The sequence below is a fragment of the Medicago sativa genome, chromosome 1, assembly GCF_051527215.1.
Source record: "Medicago sativa cultivar Bolivia chromosome 1, Bolivia_mono, whole genome shotgun sequence".
NCBI lineage: Eukaryota > Viridiplantae > Streptophyta > Magnoliopsida > Fabales > Fabaceae > Medicago > Medicago sativa.
This window is the reverse complement of record NC_140749.1, coordinates 70,712,417-70,737,756: the sequence shown is the minus strand read 5'-3', so window position 1 is coordinate 70,737,756 and position 25,340 is coordinate 70,712,417. Positions and strand designations below refer to the sequence as shown.

At 35.0% G+C, this 25,340-nt stretch overlaps 2 protein-coding genes across 7 annotated transcripts; both read left to right on the top strand.

The window, feature by feature from the left end:
* Positions 1–621: 621 nt before the first annotated feature.
* On the top strand, positions 622–10,779 carry PKDM7D (Transcription factor jumonji (jmj) family protein / zinc finger (C5HC2 type) family protein). Its single transcript, XM_085732714.1, has 13 exons — positions 622–849; positions 1,424–1,492; positions 1,607–1,969; positions 2,089–2,160; positions 2,548–2,625; positions 2,744–3,253; positions 3,362–3,583; positions 4,389–4,550; positions 4,880–5,248; positions 6,873–8,223; positions 8,314–8,417; positions 9,054–9,251; positions 10,152–10,779. The coding sequence occupies exons 3-13, from the start codon at positions 1,646–1,648 to the stop codon at positions 10,455–10,457; spliced, it is 3,696 nt and encodes a 1,231-aa protein (XP_085588840.1). The 5' UTR covers positions 622–849; positions 1,424–1,492; positions 1,607–1,645; the 3' UTR covers positions 10,458–10,779.
* Positions 10,780–12,973: 2,194 nt separating this feature from the next.
* On the top strand, positions 12,974–23,831 carry LOC146956934 (uncharacterized). Of its 6 annotated transcripts, XM_085732791.1 has the most exons (7): positions 12,974–13,379; positions 20,216–20,470; positions 21,097–21,855; positions 21,945–22,085; positions 22,252–22,476; positions 22,590–22,700; positions 23,547–23,831. In XM_085732791.1, the coding sequence occupies exons 1-7, from the start codon at positions 13,232–13,234 to the stop codon at positions 23,555–23,557; spliced, it is 1,650 nt and encodes a 549-aa protein (XP_085588917.1). In that variant the 5' UTR covers positions 12,974–13,231; the 3' UTR covers positions 23,558–23,831. The 6 variants fall into 6 exon arrangements, with proteins under 6 accessions (XP_085588917.1, XP_085588939.1, XP_085588916.1 ...); XM_085732813.1 differs by lacking the exon at positions 22,252–22,476; XM_085732790.1 differs by lacking the exon at positions 23,547–23,831 and having other exon boundaries at positions 22,590–22,962.
* Positions 23,832–25,340: the final 1,509 nt, after the last annotated feature.

Here is a 25,340-nt window from a genome sequence, read left to right as displayed (position 1 = left end):
ACAGAATTGATTCTGAGAGAATTGATTTATGTTTGGATACAATTATGTAGAATTGATTAAACAAAATGATTGATGTTTGGATGCAATTATGTAGAATTGCTTTTGAATGTATAATTACTAAAATAGACATAGCTAAAGGAGAATTGATAAAGAATGAGAATTGATAAAGGGCAATAAAGTAAAATAACGTGTTGTAATAATAAAATATACAAACCTATACACGTTGTTCAAGGAGAATTGATTCTAGAAAAGCTAGAAGCTAGGATTTGTAGCTTCATGGAGAATTGCTTTTGGAGGACAAAAACAATTCTGAAAAGCTGAACCAAACACATTGTTTTTGGCTAGAATTGCTTTTGGTATTGTAGAGAATTGATTTTGGGCTAGAATTGCTTCTCAGAAGCCAAACCAAACAGGAAAGTTTATGATACATAAAAGCCCTGACATCAACCCAAACCTTGATTAAGTAACCCAAAAACATCTGAAAACCCCAAAATACCCTTGTACTCAATAACTTCATGCTTCACTGTTACAAAGTTTTCACCCTAAAATTAATAATTTGACCAAAACAAAAGAAAGAAAAAAAAAATTCACATTAATTTAGAGGATATAGATTTATCTGTTACTTTCATAATAATCATCATCATCTTCATCCTCTACCTTGTTATTAGGGTTTGTATAATTTTCACTGAAACTTCAATTCTTCAAGCTCCAGAACCAATCTATAAGATTACCAAATTATCCTTGCTTATTTGACTGATTCACCATTGTACCAACGCGTTTTTCATATATTCAACGTTACAATTGAACATCGCAAATCCTTCAGATTTTGTTTAGATATCTCATCTTAGGGTATGGATTTTCGTTTTTTTGTTCGGATTTTTTATAATCACCGCAAATTTGCTTAATTATAGTAATATTATTGACTAATTAAGGTTTATTATTGTTATTATTTGCTAGGTTTAGGTTATTGTAGTGAATTTATAAAATTATAATAATGTTTATTTTGATTTTTACATCTAGATTATTAGGTATACTTGTAAAAATAATGAGACCTAATTTTGTGAAGATCCTTTGTAATGGATCTGTTATTTTTTATTTTTTTGGATTTTTTTCAGTGGTTTGATGAATTGTTTTGAATTTTTGATCTCATGATCTGGTTGTTAAAATGTAATAATGGACTTAAGTTTAAAGATCTGGTGTGTTTAGATGACAACATATTGAAGTTTTAATATGCATTTGCTTTTTGATCTGGCATTATGTTGTTGTACGATGAATGTGAATCGCGTCGTTGAAAATGTATTTGTTGGAGAAGAGTAACGATAGTAATTTTGATGATATTAGGAAAGAAAAAGTACGGAATATTATGATACTATGTTGCATGCAAATGTGTTACCTTAACTGAACTAACTCTCTGGCTGTTCAGATTGGCGCGTTCGAGCTATTTATGAAGTTAGCGGAAAGTTGATTTAGCTTCTATTGATTTCATTTATAGGTACGGTTGACATCTTTCACTTTATGAGTACGTTTCTTCAAAGTAAGTTTAATCGAAAATATAATAGATGTTTGTGTGTGTTATGACGTTATAGTTACTTCTTTATTTGTACAGGGAAGACGAATCAGGACATTATTGCTTATTGCCCTTTGCATGAGGTCATTGATGGGGACCGAGCTTATGAGGATATGTGTTAAAGAAGATGATGATTTTCCGTCAGTTCCACCGGGTTTTGAGTCATATACATCTTTCGCACTGAAGAGGGTAGAAGAGAATGAGAAAAACAATGATAAAAATCCGACGAGTTCCTCGACGACGACAAGTGCATCTGAATCACAGTCAACTCAGGTTGGAAATGGTGTCCAATTGAGTGATAGTGCAAAGGTTTCTAGATCCCTTCGACGAAGAAGATGGATTAACCATGGAAAGTGCGATAGCGGTTCAGAGGAAGACGCTGATTGTGAGCGGCATGATCAAGTTAGTCTCACGTGGATTCATTTAAGATTTGGATGTCTTGATTTTTATTGCAATATTTATCCGTAATAAATATAAAAGTGTACTTCTGTTTAGTATCTTACATACGAATATCAATGCAGAATTTCTCCTCGAGACCTTGTCTTCCTAAAGGAGTCCTCAGAGGATGTCCAGATTGCCGTAATTGCCAAAAGGTGCTTTGCTTCCTTTGGTATTAATATTATTGGCTGCATTAATTAACTGATAAACTCTGACATGTCACAACTTCAATCTTCCTTTGTCATTATTTTCGGTTACTTTTATTATTATTATTATTATTATTATTATTATTATTATTATTATTATTATTATTATTATTATTATTATTATTGTTGTTGTTGTTGTTGTTGTTGTTATTATATTAATTAAATGTTAATATAGGCATATGGTAATAATCATATTTTTTCATTTCCAAGTTTTATGAATCGGGATGTTCCGTTACTGTTGTATATTAAAACACAAGTTGCTTTTTTACCTTAAGAGCTTATTTTATTGGGCAAATTTTTGCTCAATGAGTAATTGACAATCGAAGTTTCGGGCAGGTCATTGCTAGATGGCGACCAGAAGATGCTCGTAGACCACAAATTGAGAATGCTCCTGTTTTCTACCCCACTGAAGAGGTCTCGCTCTTGTGGCACATTTGAGTTAACTCATGTTACTGCCATTTATATGTTTACTTCTACAGGTTAGCTTTATTGCAGAATACAATCTTTGACTTGTTTATAATTTTTTTCTCAGGAATTTCAAGATACTTTGAAATATATATCGAAGATTCGCTCCAGAGCTGAACCATATGGAATCTGCCGTATTGTTCCCCCACGTTCATGGAAACCCCCTTGTCCTCTCAAGGAAAAAAGTATATGGGAGGGTTCTAAATTCGCTACTCGTGTTCAGAGGATTGACAAACTTCAGAATCGTAACTCAGGGACAAAGAAGTCAAGGATTCAAAATAATATGAAAAGGAAAAGGAGAAGATGCACAAGAATGGGAGTGGATAATGGCACTGGAACAGAACCTAATGCAGGATTTTGTGAAGTTGAAACATTTGGGTTTGAACCTGGCCCAGAATTTACCTTGGAAACATTTAAGAGATATGCAGACGAGTTTAAGGCCGAATACTTCAAAAATGATAATTTATCTCATCCAAGTGCTAATACAGCAATTTTAAATGGTACCTTAGAGCCTTCTGTGGAGAACATTGAGGGTGAATACTGGCGGATGGTTGAGAGTCCTACTGAAGAAATTGAGGTCACTTTCTATGTAATTTTAATAAATTGCTGCTTCATGAAATTATTGCATGTTCGTTGACCTTTGTACATGACCCTTCCTTACATTTTGTTTTGGACATACTTCTAGGTGCTTTATGGAGCTGATCTGGAAACTGGGAGTTTTGGGAGTGGTTTTCCTAGCAAGTCTAGTCAAGTTTCTGTTTCATACGAGCAGTACATAAAATCTGGGTGGAATTTAAATAACTTTGCAAGGTTACCAGGATCTCTGCTCTCTTATGAAACCAGTGATATATCTGGTGTTGTAGTGCCATGGTTGTATATAGGAATGTGCTTTTCCTCATTTTGTTGGGTAAGGACAACATATCATCCTTGTCTTCTAGCACGTCTTTCATGAATTCTTCACCAACTCATGCTTATACCTGCTGGAAAATATCTCCTATTTATGGAGAATATAATCTATTTAGTGTTATATATATATATATATATTTATTAGAGAATATAATCTATTTAGTGTTATATATATATATATATATTTATTTATATGTAGTGTCATATATATGTTTTTTATTTGCCGCTGTGGCACATTCTTAGCAATACAAAATAGTTTGCTTAGGGAGAGTTAATATGTATTTAGTGTCGCATATATTTTCTTTTTATATTTTTAGCTTTCTTATAATTAATTTCCTTAGTTTTGTTCTTTCCATTATTAAATTGTAAAATTTTAAATCGTGTACATATGCAATTGATTGTGCTCCGGGATTCCTCAAGCATGTAGACCATCTCAAGAATAAGAATTACAATCATATTATCTTTTATCTATCAGTTTACCTTTGTATTTGTTGTCTATACTCTATAGGACCTTATGCTTGTCCATGTGCATATTGTGTTTGTATGTCCTATCTATATAGAATATAGATTGTTGTTTCTTCATATGCAACACACCCTTCGAGGGTGGGAGGGGATGCTATGGGTGTGTTTATAGTGAGAATAAAGAACCCATCTGGTTGACATCCTTTTGCCCTGTTTTTCTAAGTAAACTTGAAGTTTTATGTGTGCGCATGCACGTTTGCGTGTGTGAGAGAGATTGCTTATATAGCGTCTTTATTTTAGGAGATGCTTTATCTTTGTTTTTAATGGTTTAATTTTGGGTGCAGCATGTGGAAGATCACCATTTATATTCATTGAATTATATGCATCTGGGTGCTCCAAAAATGTGGTATGGTGTCCCTGCAAAAGATGCATGCAAATTGGAAGAGGCCATGAGAAAGCAGTTACCTGAACTTTTTGAAGAACAACCTGACTTGCTTCATAAGCTGGTAAGTGAAAGTTTTTTGCCACTGCACAAGTTCATTTGATCAGGATGTTGCAGATGGGATCACATGTCTGTCTCTCACTTCACATGATATTGTTCCTCTTGTTTATCGTCTTGTTTGTTTTACTTGCTAGATAGGTAATAAACAAGATTAAAACTATCGATATCTTCACATTGGGTGGGGTGAAGTTTTGTCTTATTTTTCACCAGACTTCACCCCACCTTCCATATTTCATTTCTGACTGAGCAGACAAATTTTTCTCTTTGATGATCATGCTTTGTTTTTTTGACATATATTTATCTGATGCTTGACTTTCTAACTTTCGCTTACAGGTCACACAGCTTTCTCCTTCTATTCTTAAGTCCAAAGGTGTGCCAGTTTATAGGTGTGTCCAAAACCCTGGGGACTTTATTCTAACATTTCCTCGAGCCTACCACTCTGGGTTCAATTGTGGCTTCAACTGTGCTGAGGCTGTTAATGTAGCTCCCGTTGACTGGCTTCCACATGGACATATTGCTATAGAGCTGTACCGGGAGCAGGGGCGTAAGACTTCTGTATCTCATGATAAGCTATTGCTTGGGGCTGCTAGGGAAGCAGTACGAGCCCAGTGGGAGATTACTTTGCTGAAGAAAAACACTTCGGATAATCTAAAATGGAAAGATGTTTGTGGAAAAGACGGTCTTTTGGCAAAAGCATTCAAGGTAAATTTTGTTTCTCCATATAATACTGTAGAACGGGATAACGTTTATGGTATCATGTTAACTATTTTAATTGGAGAATCTTTAAAATCACAACAATTCAATTTTAGTCTTTAAACTCAATAAAATTTTATTTATTTGTAGTCTTTCTAAAATACATAAACTGGGTGTTTTTAGTTCCTATTGAGATTGAAGTATAAATCCCCAACTGCTTCTATCTTCTAATAAAAAGTTGTATTTTGTGTAAGGTAAGTGGGTTACGTATTGTCCACGCTTCAATCCCAAAAGGCTCTTAAGTGAGGGGATGTGTTAGAGATATAAAATAAAATCATTCTGTCATCACCTAACTATTTAGGCTTTCGAGATAGTTGGCTCATGACAGAATCTTTCACCTATAATTATAATACTATTAAAAAGGTTAAATATAATTTCAGTGGTTCTTGAATGTCATTGACCAATTTTCCCAAAATTTAAGTGATTTTAGTTGAAGGTCTCAAATAGTTTTATTTATAACAATCACCTTCATTCAAGATTTCTTTAGGCTTGAACTGTAAACAACGCAGGATTAGCGATGTTCAATTCAATTAAGAAAAGGGGGTTACTCAGGATCAAACTGGCAACCACTTGGTCATGGCTGTCTTGTATTGTATCTAACTTTACCAGCGTCTACAGTTGTCAAGTGCTGACATTTCTTAAAGCCTTGGCTCTTAGGTGGAGGCCCAATTATGATTTTCATCTTTGGTGTGCCTCTCATGCAAGAGCTTATTGTGCTTAAAGTGTGGTCAATCCATAAGCCTGTTTACTGTGTGCGGTTTCAACTTCATTGGAAGTAAGGGCAGTGGCAAGGACCAAACTTCTAACCATTTTTCTGTCGAGGCTTTGATCAACTGCTTGATAAGTTGAAGTTAGGTGGATGTCAAAGAATGGTTTTACTCTAAGCAATTATGTGTACAGAAGTTCAATTTATAACTTTGGAAGATATTCTTGAATCAGGTTTTAACAGCAAATGTTAACTACAAAGGAATGAAGGTGGAGAGAGGGGCATTATTTCCGATTCTTTGTTCGTATATATTGAAATTTTATAGTTAACCTCTCGAAGAATTATTTTATATGTACTGATTTATGGTGTCATTTCTCTTTCCTGTTCCTTATTGTCCATTCTGAAGCCTTGCATTGGTTGGTCATTTGAAGGCCACAATCTGTGTTAGTCACCAACTCATTAGTTTTCACTTGTCTTCATTGGGGGTGGCAATTGAAAATTTCCTGATTTTTGGAAAAGGATCATTTATTTTACTTGATGGCACCTAACTTCATTAGTTTATTAAAGGAAACATATTTTAATTGCTTAAAGTTTTGACTAAAATGCTTAGTTATGTTCTATTTGCTTTGAATTTGTGGATCTTGTTCTAGTATTAAAACTTCTAAGGGGAAAGCGAACATCAATCGTCAATTACAATTTCATAGTTATTGAAATTGATGTCCTGATTTATGAGTGACCCTCAAACTGGCAAGAAAAAGATGATTCCGACTTCTCACTTTCAAAATCAATATTGATTACGGAATGAAAATATATGGGTTATGCTTTGTGAATTCTTTCTCTTACTGTTTTTTTGTCTTTTTTCCCTAGGCACGTGTTGAGATGGAGCGGGTAAGAAGGGAATTTCTCTGCAGTTCTTCAAAGGCATTAAAAATGGAGAGTAGTTTTGATGCTACCAGTGAAAGGGAATGCAGCATCTGCTTCTTTGATTTACACCTATCTGCTGCTGCCTGTCACTGTTCCACAGATAGATATGCTTGCTTGGATCATGCTAAGCAATTGTGTTCATGCTCTTGGAGCTCCAAATTTTTCCTCTTTCGTTATGATATTAGCGAACTAAATATTCTTGTTGAGGCATTGGAAGGAAAATTAAGTGCAGTTTATAGATGGGCAAAATTAGACCTTGGGCTGGCCCTAACTTCTTATATCTCAGTAGATAAAAAAACAGTATGTCGGGAATTGAAATTGCATTCATCCGACTCGTCTCATTCTTCCAGGAGCAATGTGAATAATGAGGCGGCTTTGACAGATGTTCCAATAGTGGATCAAGCAAATTCTGCAAATAGCAAGGATCAGAGCTATCTTAAACAGAAGAATAGCTCCATACCTACGTGTGAGATGGCTAATCGTAAGATCTTTGCTATTAAAGGAGAGTCTATCATTTGTAGATCAAAGCCGAGTGTCCCTGTTTGTGAATTCAATCAAGAGGATTCCTCATATGCTTTATCACCGCCGCTAGCTCAACACGGAGATGAGAAAAGTACACATTCAAGACCTAAAGATATCATACTTCTTAGTGACGACGAAGATGATGAAATGAAGATGTCAGATTCAAATAGAAGGAAGGTGGTTCCTCATATGCTTGCTGGTTCTAGAAATAAAGCAAGCCTGTGTAGTGATATAGAAGATAAAAGCTTGACCATCCCTGTGACAGATGCTTCTGTGACGGGTGAGAAGGATGCTATTGCGGTGCTTCGTGAAGATTCAGGCTCAAATTCAACTCAGCTTTTACAAGTAAAACAAGAATGTCACGAGCAGAGAAGACCAATTATACCTTCTACCCCAGTAGATCTTTCTTTTCATATAGGTCTTACTGGTGCAGAATCAGCGAGGAACATTCCAGCTTCTACAAGAGCAGATGCCAGCGGTCATAGTTTAAAAAGTTTGGAGGTTTGTCCTTCAAACCCCCAACCTTCCAGCACTATTAAGGCTAAGAACGAGGATAATCATGAGAGGTTTGATGGATGTTCCACTTCTAATGTAGCAGACAATGCAAGAGCTGTTAACGGAAACATCTCTTGTGGTCCAAACAATTCCCGTCAGAAAGGTCCTCGTATTGCAAAGGTTGTCCGGCGCATCAACTGCAATGTTGAGCCTTTGGAATTTGGAGTTGTGCTTTCTGGAAAGTCATGGTGCAGCATTCAGGCTATATTTCCAAAGGGTGCGTATATTTGGTCTATAATCATGTCTTGTCGCTGTTAAATTGAATTTGTAAGCTGTGTATTTATGCATATTAAATTAATTGATGCAGGATTTAGAAGCCGTGTTCGATACATAAATATCTTAGATCCATGCAGTACATGTTACTATATTTCAGAAATTCTTGATGCTGGACGTGGTTCGCCTCTATTTATGGTACTTTCACCTTATGCTTAACTGCAATCTTTTTTCATGCAAATGATTTTAAAGTATTTACTTTTTGTTGGTATGTCTTGAAAAGCCTTTCATATTTCTGATGTAAATTTGTCATGCGCTGTGAATTTAAATCCCTTTGTGCTAAAATCTTGTCAAGGTTTACCCCTTATTATGTGGGCAAGAATTTGATGGAAGATTCTTGGCTCACCTATTTTCCAGTTCATGGCTTTACCGTGTGTTTAAAGCAATGTTTTGTTTTCATTAGTTGTTCCCTATGACGTTAATGTTATAGAGATTCTTTTGCCTCTTTACCCATCCCTGAGATGGACATTGTTCATTCTCAGGCCATTATGGGCACATATAATCTTAAAAATTTAGTCGTGAGGTAAACTTGAAAAAGCAGTTGTGATCTGGTGTAATCTTCATTAGAAGCAGTCACATGTTTAACTTATTGGGTGACTTATTTCCTGTCGGATCAAAATCAAGATTTTAAAACTATTTTAGGTGTTAGTTATGCTGTTAGTTGAAAATTACTTTGGACATGGAGAGGACTGCTATAAGTCGCCGAGTTATTCAATTGGCTGGAATTGGAAATAGGTTATTTGTAAAATAACTAAATCTTGGTTTTCCTCCCAGGTTTCCTTGGAAAATAATCCAAGGGAGGTTTTCATTCATATGTCAGCAACAAAATGCTGGGATATGGTAAGAGAGAGAGTGAATCTAGAGATAGCAAAACAGTTTAAGCTGGGAAGAAAAGGCCTTCCTCCTTTACATCCTGCTGGCAGCCTTGATGGCATCGAAATGTTTGGATTTTCTTCACCAGAAATAGTGAAGGTAATTTTATTAATGAAAACTCATTTATAGTTCAAAATGCTTCATTTGTGAATATCAAGTAGTTATTATGTATTTTCAGAAATTTTTTGTAGTGTTAACCCTTTGCAGCTAATACTGGTGTTAAGGAGATAATAATAAGTATTTTCATAATGTGCAACTCAGGATGTTTCTAAACCTGTTTTGTGATCTACTGAAAATGGAAACAGAATTCACAAACAATGCATGCTCTTGGTAATTTCTTTACAAAAGAAAAAGTAGGGGCTGCCCAAGGGTGAAGCAACTAAAGCATTTGCTCGGGCTCTTAGTATATTTCTCTTTAAAAAAAGATCCACCATCTTGCTACGACTCTTTCATTATTAGTAAAATTTATGTTATCAATTAACATTGATATTCTTATCTTATGAACCTGAATTATAATACATATCTTTTATTATTTAATATTATAAAAATTAATTAGGCCTAAAAAGGCTCTTGATTTTTTTTTATTATTAGCTTTAATTAAAAAGTCCTCAACTTAAAATTCGTTTTAGGCCAAATTTATTCATATACAACCTGCCAAGAAGGAAAGTGGGAGTTTGCTGGCATTAAATTTTTTTCTTAAAAAAAAAAAAGTTTCCTTCATGAAAAAATCACATGAAGAATTGTTGACGCAAAAGCGTGTCACTTGTTTTACGTCTGGATTTTAAACACTGTTTTAATTTTGTTTATTCAGCCTGGTACATGAGAGCAAATACTGTAAAATTCCAGTTGTTTAACATATTTTTAACCTGGTGTTTTAGGGCTGTAAACTCCTTTCTTCTTTTTAATCCGAGTTAGTTTTGTTATGCCCAATTTGAATTTCTTTTCTTGAACATAGTTTTGATAGCTCTCAAGGTATTCTTATCTGCTTTCTTTAATCAGGCTATTGAGGCACTAGATCGTAGTCGAGTTTGTCATGAATACTGGGACTTCCGTCGGCCTCAAGGGCAGCTTTCACAAGCTGGCCAGACCAGTGTAAATGGTGGAGGTGGAAGTGATCAAGGGGTTCCCATGAATCAGCACACACCCACCGGAGCTGTTGCAGTACTGAAGAGCCTATTTAAAAAAGCGAATCCGGAAGAATTGAACTCATTGTACAACATTCTTACTGACAATAAGCCAGCGGCTGAACAGATCCCAATTGCAAAAATTCTCTATGAAGAAATTCACAAAACCCAACCACCCTAGGTGATCGATTATTTGGACGTATTATTCATACGCCTAACTTTTTCTTGACATGTAAATTGTAGTTCATCTGAGGTTGCACTTGCAACTTCGTCCAACCTTAGTCTTTGGGTTTTTTCCCCCGCCTGAATGGAGGTTATAGAGAAAGAAAAAGGAGAAAATAGAAAATAAAATTAGAAAAAGGGAAAGGAAACTATTTCCCTTTAATTTTTTGCTTATTTAAAGTGACAGTGTTTGGATGGAAAGTTTCAAAGCGTCACTTTGGTTGCCTCATGAAATTCTGAAAGGCAAGGCTACCGGCCATTATTATTCATTTTGGTTCAAATGTTGTTCACATTTTGAAACAATTAGGTGCATTTTAGATTTTTTTTTGCTGGACTCTAGGTGCCTATGTTGGATTTAATTAGTTATTTTAGAAAAAATCATTTTACTCAAATTAAGCATTTTTCTCCAAGGTGAGTGCTACAGTGTTACCTTAGACTGTAACATTTTTATTTTTTTTCCATGTTGTTTTGTTCGCACTCCCCTCCTTGACCTCCACAACCACCAGAATGTGATTCCTCATTCCATCACTGACTTGCATGGTGAAGTATAACATTTGCATCTATAACATGATACATCTGAAACTCTTCCCGATGGAATGGTCTCATAAAGGAAGAGGTTCAACGGTTTCATTGGCACCATTGGAAAAACCTCCGGTAACAAAAACCCAAAATAAACTCATTTTCAGGGTGTTGTAGCAAGAAACACAATTAATTATGTAGACTAGATAGTTATAAGTTATAGACTCTTATTCCACTTGAGCACTGTCAGGAAATCTAAAGTGAGCGGTTGATAGTTGTGAAGAAGCAGCTCCAAGGAGTTGTAAAATCGTCACATGTAGCTGCTTTATGGTATGGTATTTGTATTATTTTTCAATTTGGGCATGCATGGAATCACATTGTTTACACATCGTTGGGTCTAGAAAAGGTGGGTTTGCAAGGAATGTTCGTTATCATACCATGGAAGTAAGTCCGTGAGTCATGGTGATGAGGCATTGTGTGTGGCAGGATGGTGGGTGAAGCGCCCAAAGAGTGAAAGAAGAAAGATGAGTTTTGTGTTGTTTTCTTCTTAAACCATCGCTTTCTTCTACCTAGGAAAGCACCGTTGCGAAGGTCTTCCTAACTGAGACTCTCACGAGAGAAGGGAAGGGGTTAGGTTGGATGAGAGAGACAAAGATGAAGATATAATATAAGATGGGTATGGTGTGCAGATCATGTGATATTATGATTGAATTAAATATCTAACAGGCAAAACCAAGTTTTGCACGCCCGCGAAATGAGCGGAGTGGATATAATCGTCACAAAAAGAGGGTTTAAATTAGGGAATGCTAATGAGTGCCTTAAAGACGCTCTTTAATCGTCTAAAATAGTAAGTTAACGATCTTGGAATGCTTCCTCCACTCTTTAAATCTCTTACCGGATCTTTATAACCTGTATTCTCTTATCTTAACAAGCATGCATCTTGTATTTTGAGAATTGTTCTTCTCCCATCCGTTTTTCTCATTCCCGGATTACGTGAGTTAACTCACGCTGAAAAATACACCTGTGTGTTAACTCATGCTCGACTATTTGACGGGAATGAGCAAAAACAGATGAAAGAAGAGCAATTATCTTGTATTTTTCTAGCTCAATAGACTACAAAAAAAGTCCCTAAAAAAAGGCGTGAAAATGTTTACGAATAATGATTTAGTGTTTTGGGATCGGTTTGACACTCAAATTGTGTTTGAGAAGATGATAAAATAAGCACACTCAAAGTTTGTGATTCACAATTTTGATAGAGGTTTTTTTTATAAGTAACCCTTAAGGGTTTGTCTAACATATGTAATATTGCACATGTTAAAAGAACTAAAAGTAACAACTTTTTATTTAAAAGAACTAAAAGTAACAACTTTTTATTGAAAAACAACAATTATTATTTATTAAAAAGTTATATATTTAATATGAAATACACAAGTTCAATTATAATCTTACTACTCCCTCCGTTTCAAAATGAATGTCATTTAAGATTTTTACTCACATATTAAGAAATGTATTAATTAAAAGAAAGAGATGTTATTTTACCAAATTATCCTAATCAACTAGTATTAGTTTGTTTTCCAAGAAATTTAGTGGAGAGAACAACTGCATACCTAAACTTACTGTTAATTGTTCTCAGAGCCAAAATGATCGCAAATTATATTGTCTATGCGTATTTAAAGACTCGTCGAGTACCAAGGAAGCATTAAATTCCTATGATGACATATAATATCTGCCTTCAATTTGAGGTGTGTAATCTTGAAAAAGGGGATTTTTCACTTGTGAAAATATCAAAGGGTTAAGAAAAGGTTAAGAGGACTGCTAGCCACAGTCGCTCTAACACACTCTAAGAAACACTCGCTTCCTTTGGGTGACACGTTTCACCAAAAGATAAAAAACAAAGCACTCACAAAAACAAAACATTATCAATATAATCTCAGTTCTGTTCCTTTCTTTTTCTTTATTCAATAGTTTTTCTTTTTACCTTGCTATTAGAGCAATTCCAAAACCTCTTTCTCAATCAAAGTATCATTCTTTTTGGCCTATTATTTCATTTCAAAAAGATGACACCTTTAGTTTCTTAACTCATCACTACTCAACACACAAATGCTGTTTTGGTTTTTGTTCCAAGAACAATAACAATACTGAGAAAAGAAGAAACTTTAAACTTGCATTGGTGATCGTGTATTCGAAGTTGTTTGAGACCGGTGTGGCAGAAACATGGCTAGCACCAGTGGGACAAAGGGTCCTTTTGAAATCTCTAGACAACCTTCAAAGAGGATGATAAGGGCACCTACAAGGACTGTTGAGTTGCCAAATGAAGAAAATATTGAGATTGAAGGGGAGAATCCAAGGGTTGCTTATCTTTGTGAGTTCTTTTTTCATTTCTTTTTGCCATTTTTGCTTAATTATATATTATATTATATACATATACATTTATGAGTTGCATATGAATGTGTTCAATGAATTGATTTTGCCCATTTTTTGTTTTTTATGAGTGTTAAAGTTATACACTATGGATTTCCTTGGAAATTTTGTGTGTAATTTATTATTATTTTTGCCCATTTATTATTATTTTTGTGGAGATTTCAATGATTTTTTTTGTCGTGATTTTGTCTTTTAGCTCTCTGCAAATGTTTTTTTTTTGTTAGGTGTGATTATGGTCTCTTTTTTAGGCTCTTATTTTGTTTTTCATCATCAGGCTCATGTATTTTCTCTTTGTATAGGAGTCGTTTTGTTTTCTTTGTGGAGTAGGATATTTCTAATAGGTGTTTTTTATTGACCTCATGCTTTGCTCTTCATTTTATACCTTTTTCCATCTAACCTATTGGTTAGACCGTTACAATAATTAATTTTCTATCTATCGAAAAAATTCATAAACGAAGAACATTTGCGGGTGCGGGGTGTTTTTCTTTGGGGATGAGTAGTGACGACGGGTGGTGTTGGATATCGTTTTTAAAGTGGTTGTTTTCGTGTAAGAGTCTATTTTAGGTGGTGATGTGTATTTTGGTGGGCATTGTCCTCATGGGTGTTTTTAGAGCATCCACAATGGGAGAGTCTTAAACATTCAAGACCTAGTACCTAATAGGTACCCCCATTGTGGAAAAAAAAAAGTGAAGGTCTTAAAAGATGCAAGGTCTAAATTAAGACCTCATTCTTAAATGGACCAACATCACCTTTTTATTAAAATAATAATTAAAAAATGTATTAAAATAGATAGTGTATTAAATAAATAATATTGGTGAGACCCTATTAGACCTTTTGTTAGATGGTCTCCATTGGAGTGGTTGAGTACCTATTAGGTACTATTATTAAAAAATTATTAAAAAGTGATGTGTCAATGTGGGACCTATCTAAGACCTCAAAGATGAGAGTCTCCATTGTGGATGCTCTTAGGGTGTTTATTTTCAGGTGCAGGGCCGTCCCTATGAATATGGAGGCTCGACTCTGTAGATAAAAAGAGGCCCATAACAAAATAAAAATGCATTTTTTTTAAATGAACAACGTTCTAATTAAATTGAAAATGAAATCCGTAAACATAAGAAATAATCATCATTGTAACTAACACAAAAAATATTCATATTCTAATAAATAATATAAAAATACAAACTTAGGCGAATACCTTTATCAACCTTCTAGTTACTAAAATGAGAAGAAGGAAAGTCTAAAATGTGCGTATCAGAGAAATGAGAATAAAGATTTTTTTTTAGTGGGGTATAGTAGCACCACTACTATTGAGCTGCTTGCTCCCCCCAAGGGACGGGCCTGTTCAGGTGTTCCGCCTATATACGACGCCTCTTGTTTGTATTCTCAGTTTCACCGGTCTCTGTTCGTCTTGAGAGATCTGGTTGTCTAATAAAATTTGTTGTTTAAAAAAAAAAAAGATAGTTTAATAGTGATGGACCATTCGGTTCAAAATAATTTTTCACAGACAATCAATAAAAATACTTAGAATCAGCACATTAGAATAATAAAAAAATAAAATAAAAAATAATTGTGATGTTATATATATAACTACCTTATCCCACTTTTGAGTGTTTTCATTGGTTGTGTCTTCAAAGTTGTTTTGAATGGACAATCCACCATCTTTAAACTCTTAAATATAATGAAAATCATTCCTTTCAAAAAAAAATATAATGAAAATCAATCTTTTTTTTAACAATCGAATTGTTATGACTGATTGACACTGTAAAAAATTCTTTGAACCGTCAATGCATAAACTAAATCCTATAAATTATTACTACTGTGATGGAAAAAAAAAAAAATTGTTAACAATCGAATTGTTATGACTGATTGACACTGTAAAAAATTCTTTGAACCGTCAATGCATAAACTAAATCCTATAAATTATTACTACTGTGATGGAAAAAAAAAAAAACTGAATATAAAAAGATTAGAAAAAACCGTTTTGACTTAGAAAATAAGCTATACATATAAAAGAAACCGTTTTGACTTAAAAAATAAGCTATAGAATGCACTATATATCCAACAACAACCTTGAATTGAATTCATCCCATCCGTTGTGTATTGAACCAACCGAGAGAAATTTCATACTATACTGCAATACGACAATGCTTATAGTCCGTAAGTTATTTTTCCTTGGTTTAATTCAACTTGTTTTTTTGGTAGAGAATTCGACATATTTATATTAATAACGATGATGATTAATCCGTCAAAACCTCAGGGCTAGATACGATCAGTGACGGATCTTGAGTTATTTTCTTGGGGGTGCCAAATTTGTATGAAATATATATTAAGCTGTTTTAAAATAAGAGCAAAATTGTCAACTGATTCAGCGGTATATTTTGATTGAATGCAGAGTAGGGGGTGCGGGTTCAATTCCCATAAACGCCTTTTTTGTTTTTTGAACAAAATGTTAAAATTATATTATAACAGAAATATAAAAAGGAAGATGATGGAAGTGTCGAGTGTCGAACACGAGACGGAAGTGTCGAGTGTCGAACACGAGACCTTTGAAAGAAAAACGATCTTCACTTTCACGGCGCCAACTAAATACTAGTGTTAACATTGTGCCAGATCTTATATATATAGAAAACTTGGGGGTGCCATGGCTCCCATGGGTCCTAACCAAGATCCGCCACTGGATACGATTTCCTTGTTCCTTTCTTGCGTTGTACGTTACTTCCTCCATTTTTTTTAGGGTTTCTACGTTTATATAAAGAAAATACTGTTATTTTGGAACCTAGAAGAAAGAAAAACCGTTGTTTTGGCCCCTTGAAGTGTAACTGACTGTTATATTAATCCTTGAATGTATGTATTGAAATTGCAACTGCATCCACAAGTGTCTCTTTGATTAGTCGTTTTGGTTCTTGAATATGTTTTCAGGTAGTTAGTTTAGTGATCGAATGTGTATTTCGTTGGTCAGTTTGGTTCATAAAATTACTAAAAAAAAAGACACAAAGGATCAGTTTGTGTTTCGATATATTTAGAGACTATGTGTGTGTTTGGTTCGGCGGTGGGGAGAATTATTGATTTTGATAGAATTGAGTTTGAGAGAATTGATTTTGGTAAAAAGTGAGTTGAATGTGAATTGATTTATGTTTGGATACACTCATTTAAAAGTGATTTTTATTAATTGATGTTGTTTGGATAGTTTGAATCAAAACTGATTTTAAATGTAAAATGACCAAACACCCCAAACATAAAATTTCTTATATCACTACTTTTGCAAAGGCTAAATTTGAACGTGTGATAAAAAATGACTACAACCCAACCCAACTTTCAACAAAAGAGTATTGCTTTTCTGACATAGAATACTTCCAATTGACACATAGAAATGACCATTTTACCCCAGCGGCAGTTAATAGCCGTTGGTTAATGCGCCGACAGTTAACAACCGCTGGAGTCTTCCAGCGGCAGTTAACAGCTGCTACGTGCATTCTAGGATGCACCGTCCTTTTCACCATTCAACCTCTTTTCCTTCATTCATTCAACACATATTTCCCACATTTTTTCCACATTCAACCTATTTTCTTTCAACATTCAACCTATTTTTTCTACATTCAACCTCTTTTTCCATCATTCAACCTCTTTTTCCATCATTCATTCAACCTATTTTTTCTACATTTTTCCCTTACAAAAACCCTCACATTCTCACATTTCCTCACATTCTCTCCTCCTTACTCTCATTTCCTCTTTACTTCTTTACTCTTTCTTCTACAAAATGTTTGTTTGTCATAGTCCAGTACTCAAAGAAACTCAACCAGAACTTGTTCATTGGTTATATATTCAAGTGAGGAACAACACGAATTGCAGCATGAACCTTCTTGTAAAGGTCCTCAAGGCCATCTGCCTCGATTCCTTTCTTAATGTACTCACTAAAGTGAGTCTGGTATTTTTCAGGCTCATCCTCAGTCAATAAATTGAGTCTGGTATTTTTCAGGCTCATCCTCAGTCAATAAATTGAGTCTGGTATTTCTCAGGCTCATCCTCAGTCAATAAATGTACGACGAAGATGACTCCACCTATTAAGGAATAAATGTACGACGAAGATGTTATTTTTAATGTTATTGGTACGACGAAGCAGATTTAGTTTTACCCCATTGTAAACGTATTATTATATTAATAAAATGTGATTTTATATATATTACTTGTGTTCCTTTATTTTAGTTTTTATTTTCATTTATTTATATAAAATCCGAATAAAATTCGAATAAAATCTAACGTGAATTCAAATAATTAAAATTCGAATAAAATCTAACGTGAATTCGAATAAATATTGCGTACCAAATAAGTAAATTATAATAAATACACAACATTAATTCAAATAAAAATGGCGTATTGAATAAATAAATTCGATAAGTACACAACATTAATTCTTAGGCAATTTTATTTACATATAATTACATTACGTAAAAGACATGTACGTCAACTATCATTACATTACATTCGGAAATGTACCTTCCAACTACAACAATTATCTTACCTTTGAATGGGGTCAATTCAAACTAGCTAAACAGCAGGACTCCAACATTCGTCCAGAAGTCCTTTTGTTCCATTCCAAATGTTAAATTCTTGTTGGTCTTGGTTTAAAATGATAGTATCTAAGTGCCAACGGAATGAGGTCCAGACCTTGACACTTCGATACCATCATTTAAACGAAGCCAACAAGAAATTAACATTTAGAATGGAACAAAAACACTCCCGGACGAATGCCGGTGTCCTGCCATTTAACTAGTTTGAATGACCCCATCCAAAGGAAGACAATTGTTGTAGTTGGAATGTGCATTCCAACTACAACAATTGTCTTACCTCTGAAATGGGGTAAATTCAAACTTGCCAAACAACAGGACTCAAGCATTTTGCTGGGCATTCATGCTTTCCTTTGAAAAGAATAAATTTTTGTCATGCTTGATTTAGATGATGGTATTCAAGTGCCAACGAAATGAGGTCCATTCCTTGACACTTAATACCATCATCTAAGCAAGCCTAACAAAAATTTAATCTTTTCAAAGGAAAAACATTAATGCCCAGCGAAATGCTCGAGTCCTTGCCGTTTGGCAAGTTTGAATCACCCCATTTCATAGGTAAGACAAATGTTGTAGTTGAAATGCACCTTACCCTAACTAATGACGATCTTCTGGCGGAATCAAGCTGTTGATGATATCTTCAGTTGATCTCAGCAACGTCACCCGCATATCGATCCACTGGAACTTGGTGTGCTCCCAAAACATGCTCGTCACGTTTTCGTCGTTCTTTAACTCCACCCAAGTGAATGATACGCTCCCCTCGTCGAGCTTTGGACGTTTATACCGAACATTTTGCACCCTCCTTGTGTCTTTTGGGTTGACTCCTTGGTTGAATTCATTCAGTTGATCCTTGAGATGTCTTAACGTTACATCAAGGCACCGAACCTTCAACCTCTGAGGTTCTCCTCCGTTGAATGTTGCATGAACGTCGATCCACCCGGCCATTGCTTCAAATCTACACACATAGAAATTAAAAATAATCAATGAAAAACTCATTGAAACACTTGTAGTGAAAATTTGACATAAACCCCAAAAATCTTAAACAAACCCTAAAAAATTTATAAAATTCGAAAAAAAATTATTAATTCAATCAATATAACTTCATTATAACATGTATTTATAATATATGTTAATAGCATTTCAGATCTACAACATAACTATATTAAAAACAAATATTCAAACCCTAAAAAATTTATAAAATTCGAAAAAAAATTATAAATTTAAGCAATATAACTTCATTATAACAGTTATTCATAATATATGTTAATAGCATTTCAGATCTACAACATAACTATATTAAAAACAAATATTCAAAATTTAATAATTAAACAACTACTAAAATTATAAACATATAAATACATATACTAACTAAAATGCATGACAATAGCATAAGTGATAACTTACTTGTGATTTAGTGGAAGAAATTTTGGATGATTTGGTAGAGTTTTTTTAGAGAGAGAGTGAAAATTTGAGAGAAAGATGGTGATGGTGATGGTGATGATGGGTGAGTGTCTGGATTGTGCTACTGACTGGAGTTATCACGAACACCAGCGGTAGTTAACAACCGCTGGGCACCAGCGGTAGTTAACTGCCGGCGTGTTTACCAGCGGTAGTTAACTACCGCCAGGGGCAATATGGTCATTTACATGTGTCAATTGGAAGTATTCTTTGTCAAAAAAGCAACTTTCTCAACAAAAAATATATTAACCAAGAAATAAAGAAAAAACTACAATTGAATCTTGTGCCTGTCTCTTTCTTTTCTCGACAGCCTTCCTTTATCTCTCAATACCTTTTGTTCTTCCTCCATCTCAATAATTCCATTCAGAGGGAAGCTAAAATCCCTTCTTTAATTGTGAGTTTCAGAGATAAAATGCAACAAGCAGGTGGTTGGAGTGCAAGATCTGGGTGAGATGGAGAAGAAAGTAATGGGTAATTTGGTAAAGTGTATCAATCACCAAAAATGAAAATCCAAACTTGATTTTGCTTTACCGTAGAAGCAGCTAGGAATTCCAGCTTCATCTCTACCGGCATTTTGCACCAAAACTCTGTTTCAGAGAAGCACTTTTTCTGTACCCAAACAAAACATAGAATGCGGTTCTCAAGTTTGAACTGATCATTTATTGGACAATAGCTGTTTGTTATTTATTTAGCATTGTTTGTTGTTGTTATCATAAGTATAGTGTTTAGTAATTAATATATGCAATTTTGTTGACAGCTTTGGACGAGTCGTCGACACCTTCCGACTCTTCTCAGTCAGTGTTTAGTAACAGTCCTCTTGCTCCTAAGCCAACTCCATTTGGATCGGAAACGGGTATTTCCATGTCCGAGGGTACTTCCACAGGTGTATTTGCCGCAGCTCAAACGTCGTCTCCCTTCTCTTCCAATACTACTTTTGGTGCTTCATCTTCACTAGCTTTCGGTGGTAGTTCAATGCCTGCATATGGGGCATCTTCATCTTCGTCATTTAGCGGTAGTTTTTTCTATCGAATCCTTTTGATATTTTTCCATTTATTAATTATCTTGCTCTCAATATACTGTCTTCGTTGGAGCCTACGAAACCAATTTATTGACAGTGTCATGTGATGTGTTAAAAGCACAATATTTTATAGAATTGAAATACCTGTTTACTGCCAAGCATTTTTCTCTAATGATGTTTGTTTTTGTGTGTGTGTGTGTGTGTTTGTGTCTGCTACATCATGTTTATGGATTTGTTCCCTCCTTCCCCCACCTCCATAGTCCACCCCCTAAGTTGTTTTCATTTACATGTCAGTATATTGATATCATTCGAACCACAGATTAATACAAAATCCCATGTGAAACACTTAAGAACAAGAACAGTATGAAGGAATGTGATTTCTTTCAGATATATGTATTCTCTATTCAATTTTAATTTACATTTCTTTTTGAAGACCTAAAGATTACATAACAACTGAGATTTGTATTAGCTAGTTTATGTCACCCTTCTTTCATTATCTAATAATAATGGTAATCATTAGCATCTTTTGGCTTACTTTTCTGCCTTTTTATTATTTTTATATTATTATATTTTGCAGTTTTCTAATTCTAACTGAGAGATCCAACTTTTCTCCTTTATAGGATCATCAGTGTTTGGTCAGAAGCCTTCTTTTGGAGGTTTTGGCTCTACTCATACTCAAACAAGTCCATTTGGAAGTGCCACCCAACCATCACAACAAGCATTTGGAAGTAACACCCAACAGTCGCATCCAGCATTTGGTTCGACAGGCACTCCTGCATTTGGCGCCACGAGCACTCCTGCATTTGGCGCCACGAGCACTCCTGCATTTGGCGCCACGAGCACTCCTGCATTTGCTACCGGCACTCCTGCATTTGGTGCCACGAGCACTCCTGCATTTGGTGCCACGAGCACTCCTGCATTTGCTACCAGCACTCCTGCATTTGGTGCCACAAGCACTCCTGCATTTGGTGCTACCAGCACTCCTGCATTTGGTACCACGAGCACTCCTGCATTTGGTGCTACCAGCACTCCTGCGTTTGGTGCTACTAGGACCCCTGCGTTTGGTGCACCCAGCACCCCTGCATTTGGTTCAACTTCAACCTCAGCTTTTGGTAACACAGGAGGAGCATTTGGCATGTCAAATACTAATGTGTTTGGAGGTGGAGGGGCATTTGGGGCTTCAAGCAGTCCTGTATTTGGTTCATCAAGCACGCCTGCATTTGGGGCCTCCAGCTCTCCTGCTTTTGGTGCTTCTAGTTCCCCAGGTTTTGGTTTAGGCTCCACCACTCAGGCTTTTGGTCAATCTAGTTCTGCATTTGGTACCAGCAGCCCATTTGGGAGTACGACCTCAGCTTTTGGAGGTCAGAGTTCTGCATTTGGTGAGTTCCATAGTTTTTAGAATTTTATCTTCTCTACCATAATGTCAATTTTATCTTCAGTTCATCGGCTTTTGTTTCTTCATTATCAGCTGCAGCACCTTTTATTTTTTGCCCATGCACATCTTATCTGGTGTGCTCATGTGGCCGTGTTCACAACACTCTGTGTGGGCAGACTGCTGCTTTAAGTCAATCAAGCTTGTTCAGTTCACCTCCATGTGGGCATGTTGGAGGTCAGAATTCTAATTTTGGTGATTTCAATAGTTTTTAGGATTTTCTCTTCTTTCTGATATATCTATTTTCAAAATGCTAGGGACTTGAACAATTATGCATTTTTTTGTATCTTAAATTCCTATGTCATTGTAATTGAGAGTGATTTTTTCATATTTTCTTATGCAGGATCGCAGACTCCCACTCAAGCATTTGGAAGTACTTGTATTGGGAAGTCAGGATTTGGAGGTCAACGGGGTGGAAGTAGAATAGCTAGTTACTCGGCTACAGCGGAAGCGGATAGTGGTACTTCTGGACAGACGGCAAAGTTGGCGTCAATATCAGCCATGCCTGTTTACAAAGATAAAAGCCACGAGGAGCTAAGATGGGAGGACTATCAATTGGGAGATAAAGGTGCATTCTTTATTTTAAAATGCTAGGGACTTGAATAATTAGTGTCATTTTTAATATCTTAAATTCTTATGTCATTGTAATTGAGAGGGATCTTTTCATATTGTCTCTTGCAGGATCACAGACTCCCGCTCCGGCTTTTGGAAATACTGGTATTGGGCAGTCAGGATTTGGAGAACTACTTGAAAAACTTGAGGCCATAACAGCCCGGTTACAGACATTGCTTAGTCAACTACGAAGCACGGACTCGGACACGGACACGGACACGGGACACGGCTAATCTAAAAAAACCCAGGACACGGACACGGCTATATATATTTTACATGTTAATAAAATAAAAAATTTATGATCACAATTTAACTCTAAAATGAAAAGCAAAATTTATGTTTATTTAAACTCAACATTTTGTTTAACAAAATGATGAAATCATGTTCAACTCACTCCACATTGAGAAAATCAACCAGTAAAAAATACATAAAGTTGGACATATATTATAAAAATGTTACTACTATAAACGTGTGGTGTGGTGGTCATGTGATAAAAGTTCATATTATTATTATACTTCATTAAGGACAAGGACAAGACAAAACGTGTGGTGATAAAAGGTGGTGATAAAAGTTCATAGTATTATATTATATTAATTCAGAAAGGACAAAGTCACAAAACGTGTGGTGGTGGTGGTCATGTTTCAACACGAAGCAGCAAAGCAGAGGAACAGAAACGGCGACGGCGAGTACAATAAAAGCCATGAAATTAGAACCAAGAAGGGGGGAAGGAAGCGACGGCGGCGCCGGAAAGGTGTGGTGGTGGAAAACGGAGCAGCGAAAACACTACTTTTCTCTACTGATTCTTTAATTCTCATTCTTTTTCTTCTTTTTTTCTGTGATTTGCCACGTCGGTTTACACCAGAGCGGTGTCGGATCCGTGTCCGACCAATTTTTTTTTTTTGTTTTTGTTGGATACGGCAATATCCGCGTCTGACGCGAATCGTACGCGTGTCGTACGCGCGTCCGTGTCGGAACCGCGTCGGACACCGCGACACGGCGGATCTCAGCCGCGTCTGTGCATCATAGGTCAACCTTGAGTAGCTAGCTACTCAGCTGAACTGATGTAGATCGATAGATATATTTCCTTTTAAATTTTTGCTTATTTCAAGTGGCAGTGGGGATGGAAAGCTTCAAAGTGTCTATTTGCCTGCCTGTGAAATTCTGAAAGGCAAAGCTACCATCTGTTATTATCTATTTTGGTTCATATGTCGCACAATTTTTTTTTGTTGAATTTCTTGCACAGTTTGATATAACGTGAACAATGAGGTGCATGTTTAGATTTTTTTCTTGATACTAGCTGTATGTTTAAATTTATCAGTGTCCAATATTTTCTGTTTTTATTTTCAAGAACATGAGATCACTTGGTGTATGTTTGGTTCTATTTTGAGAAGAATTGAGTTTTAAGTGAATTGATTCTGACTAAAAGTGAATTGCAGGTAAAAAAATTTTGTGTTACAATCCATTCTAGAATCAAAAGCTACGAATGATAGCTTCAATTAGAATATCTTCTAGTCCTCAGAATTGATTTCTCAAAATATGTCAAACATAATTTTATAATTTTATAGAGTTAGAATTGTTTTTGGCACAAAGTGAAACCAAACACTATTAAACTTGTTAACAGGAAGATGGAAGACTTTTGAAACTTTTGTTGTGTTAATTGTTTCCATGTTCACTTCAATATTCTCTTTTCTTCATGCTTACTAGTAAAGTTAACTTAAATTTTAAGAAATAAAAATAGAAATTAAAAAAGTTAACAGACCCTCAAAAGAAGTCATTTTCTCCAAGGTGAATGACAATTTTACCATAGATTGTAACACCTGATTCTTCTTTTCCCATTTTGTTTAGTAGATGGATTTTGCTTAAACATAGATGTGGTTTTTATTGGCATCATCAGAAAAACTTCGAGTAACAAAAACTCAAAATAGAGTCTACTCTTTTCTTTATTTCACATGGGCATTCTCTCTAGATCTAAAGAAAGTGATTGATGGCTGTGATGAAGCAACTCAAAAGAGTCATACAATTGTCTTATATAAATGTTTTATTATTGTTTTTCGATTTAGGCATTCATGAGTTTTGTGTTGCAGTAATGCCGTTGCTTTCTTCTTAATTAATAACTAGAAAAAACATTGGTGTGATGGCTACTAATAGCTCATTCTCTGCTCTCTAGACTCGAAGCCGGCCTAATAATCTTTAATAGTAGATGAAGTATAAAGAAAATTTAAATAAATTATGAGGCCTTTTTTGTATGAATATGATACTTTTTTTAAAATTAATAAAAAATAATATTTTCTTGGTGGCCCTAAAGCGAAGGCTTTAATAGTCTTATTTTGAACTTGCCGTCATGACTCTAAAGAAAAAGAATAGATTAAGTTGGATGGTATTGTGTTGAGAACATAATGCTATTGTGTGGAGAACATAGATGTTATGAATCCACTTGTCACAATAAATGTACTTTGCAAGTACTCTTTTATCTTATAGTAAACGTAAGATGAGGTGAACATTTTGATAAAATCAACACAATGTTATGTTGATATTTTGCAAAGAACGTTCCTTAAATTCATTTTGTTATGGTTATTTTTTATTGGTCAAAAGCAAATCCTGAATAGAGCCGACACAATTTTGGATCATCCCTGTCTTTTTGCGTCTATTTTCATTCCTAGGGCTAGGATAAAGAGAACATTATATTGTTTTACTTCCGAATATTATCTTTAATAAATACTTAAATCTTGAATTGATTTCTTCTATAAAGTATATTTTTGTCATTTTGTTAAATTTATTGGAGTGCATTTTGAACATTACGAGATATTAAAACACTAGATC

Bases quoted from the DNA above. Each gene is read 5' to 3' on its own strand.
- PKDM7D (XM_085732714.1), top strand. From the start codon at position 1,646: ATGAGGTCATTGATGGGGACCGAGCTTATGAGGATATGTGTTAAAGAA. The intron at 4,551-4,879 runs GTAAGTGAAAGT...TTTCGCTTACAG, and splicing joins CTGACTTGCTTCATAAGCTG to GTCACACAGCTTTCTCCTTC. The intron at 5,249-6,872 runs GTAAATTTTGTT...TTTTTTCCCTAG, and splicing joins TTTTGGCAAAAGCATTCAAG to GCACGTGTTGAGATGGAGCG.
- LOC146956934 (XM_085732790.1), top strand. From the start codon at position 13,232: ATGGCTAGCACCAGTGGGACAAAGGGTCCTTTTGAAATCTCTAGACAA. The intron at 21,856-21,944 runs GTGAGTTCCATA...CTTCATTATCAG, and splicing joins AGGTCAGAGTTCTGCATTTG to CTGCAGCACCTTTTATTTTT. The intron at 22,086-22,251 runs GTCAGAATTCTA...TTTCTTATGCAG, and splicing joins TCCATGTGGGCATGTTGGAG to GATCGCAGACTCCCACTCAA.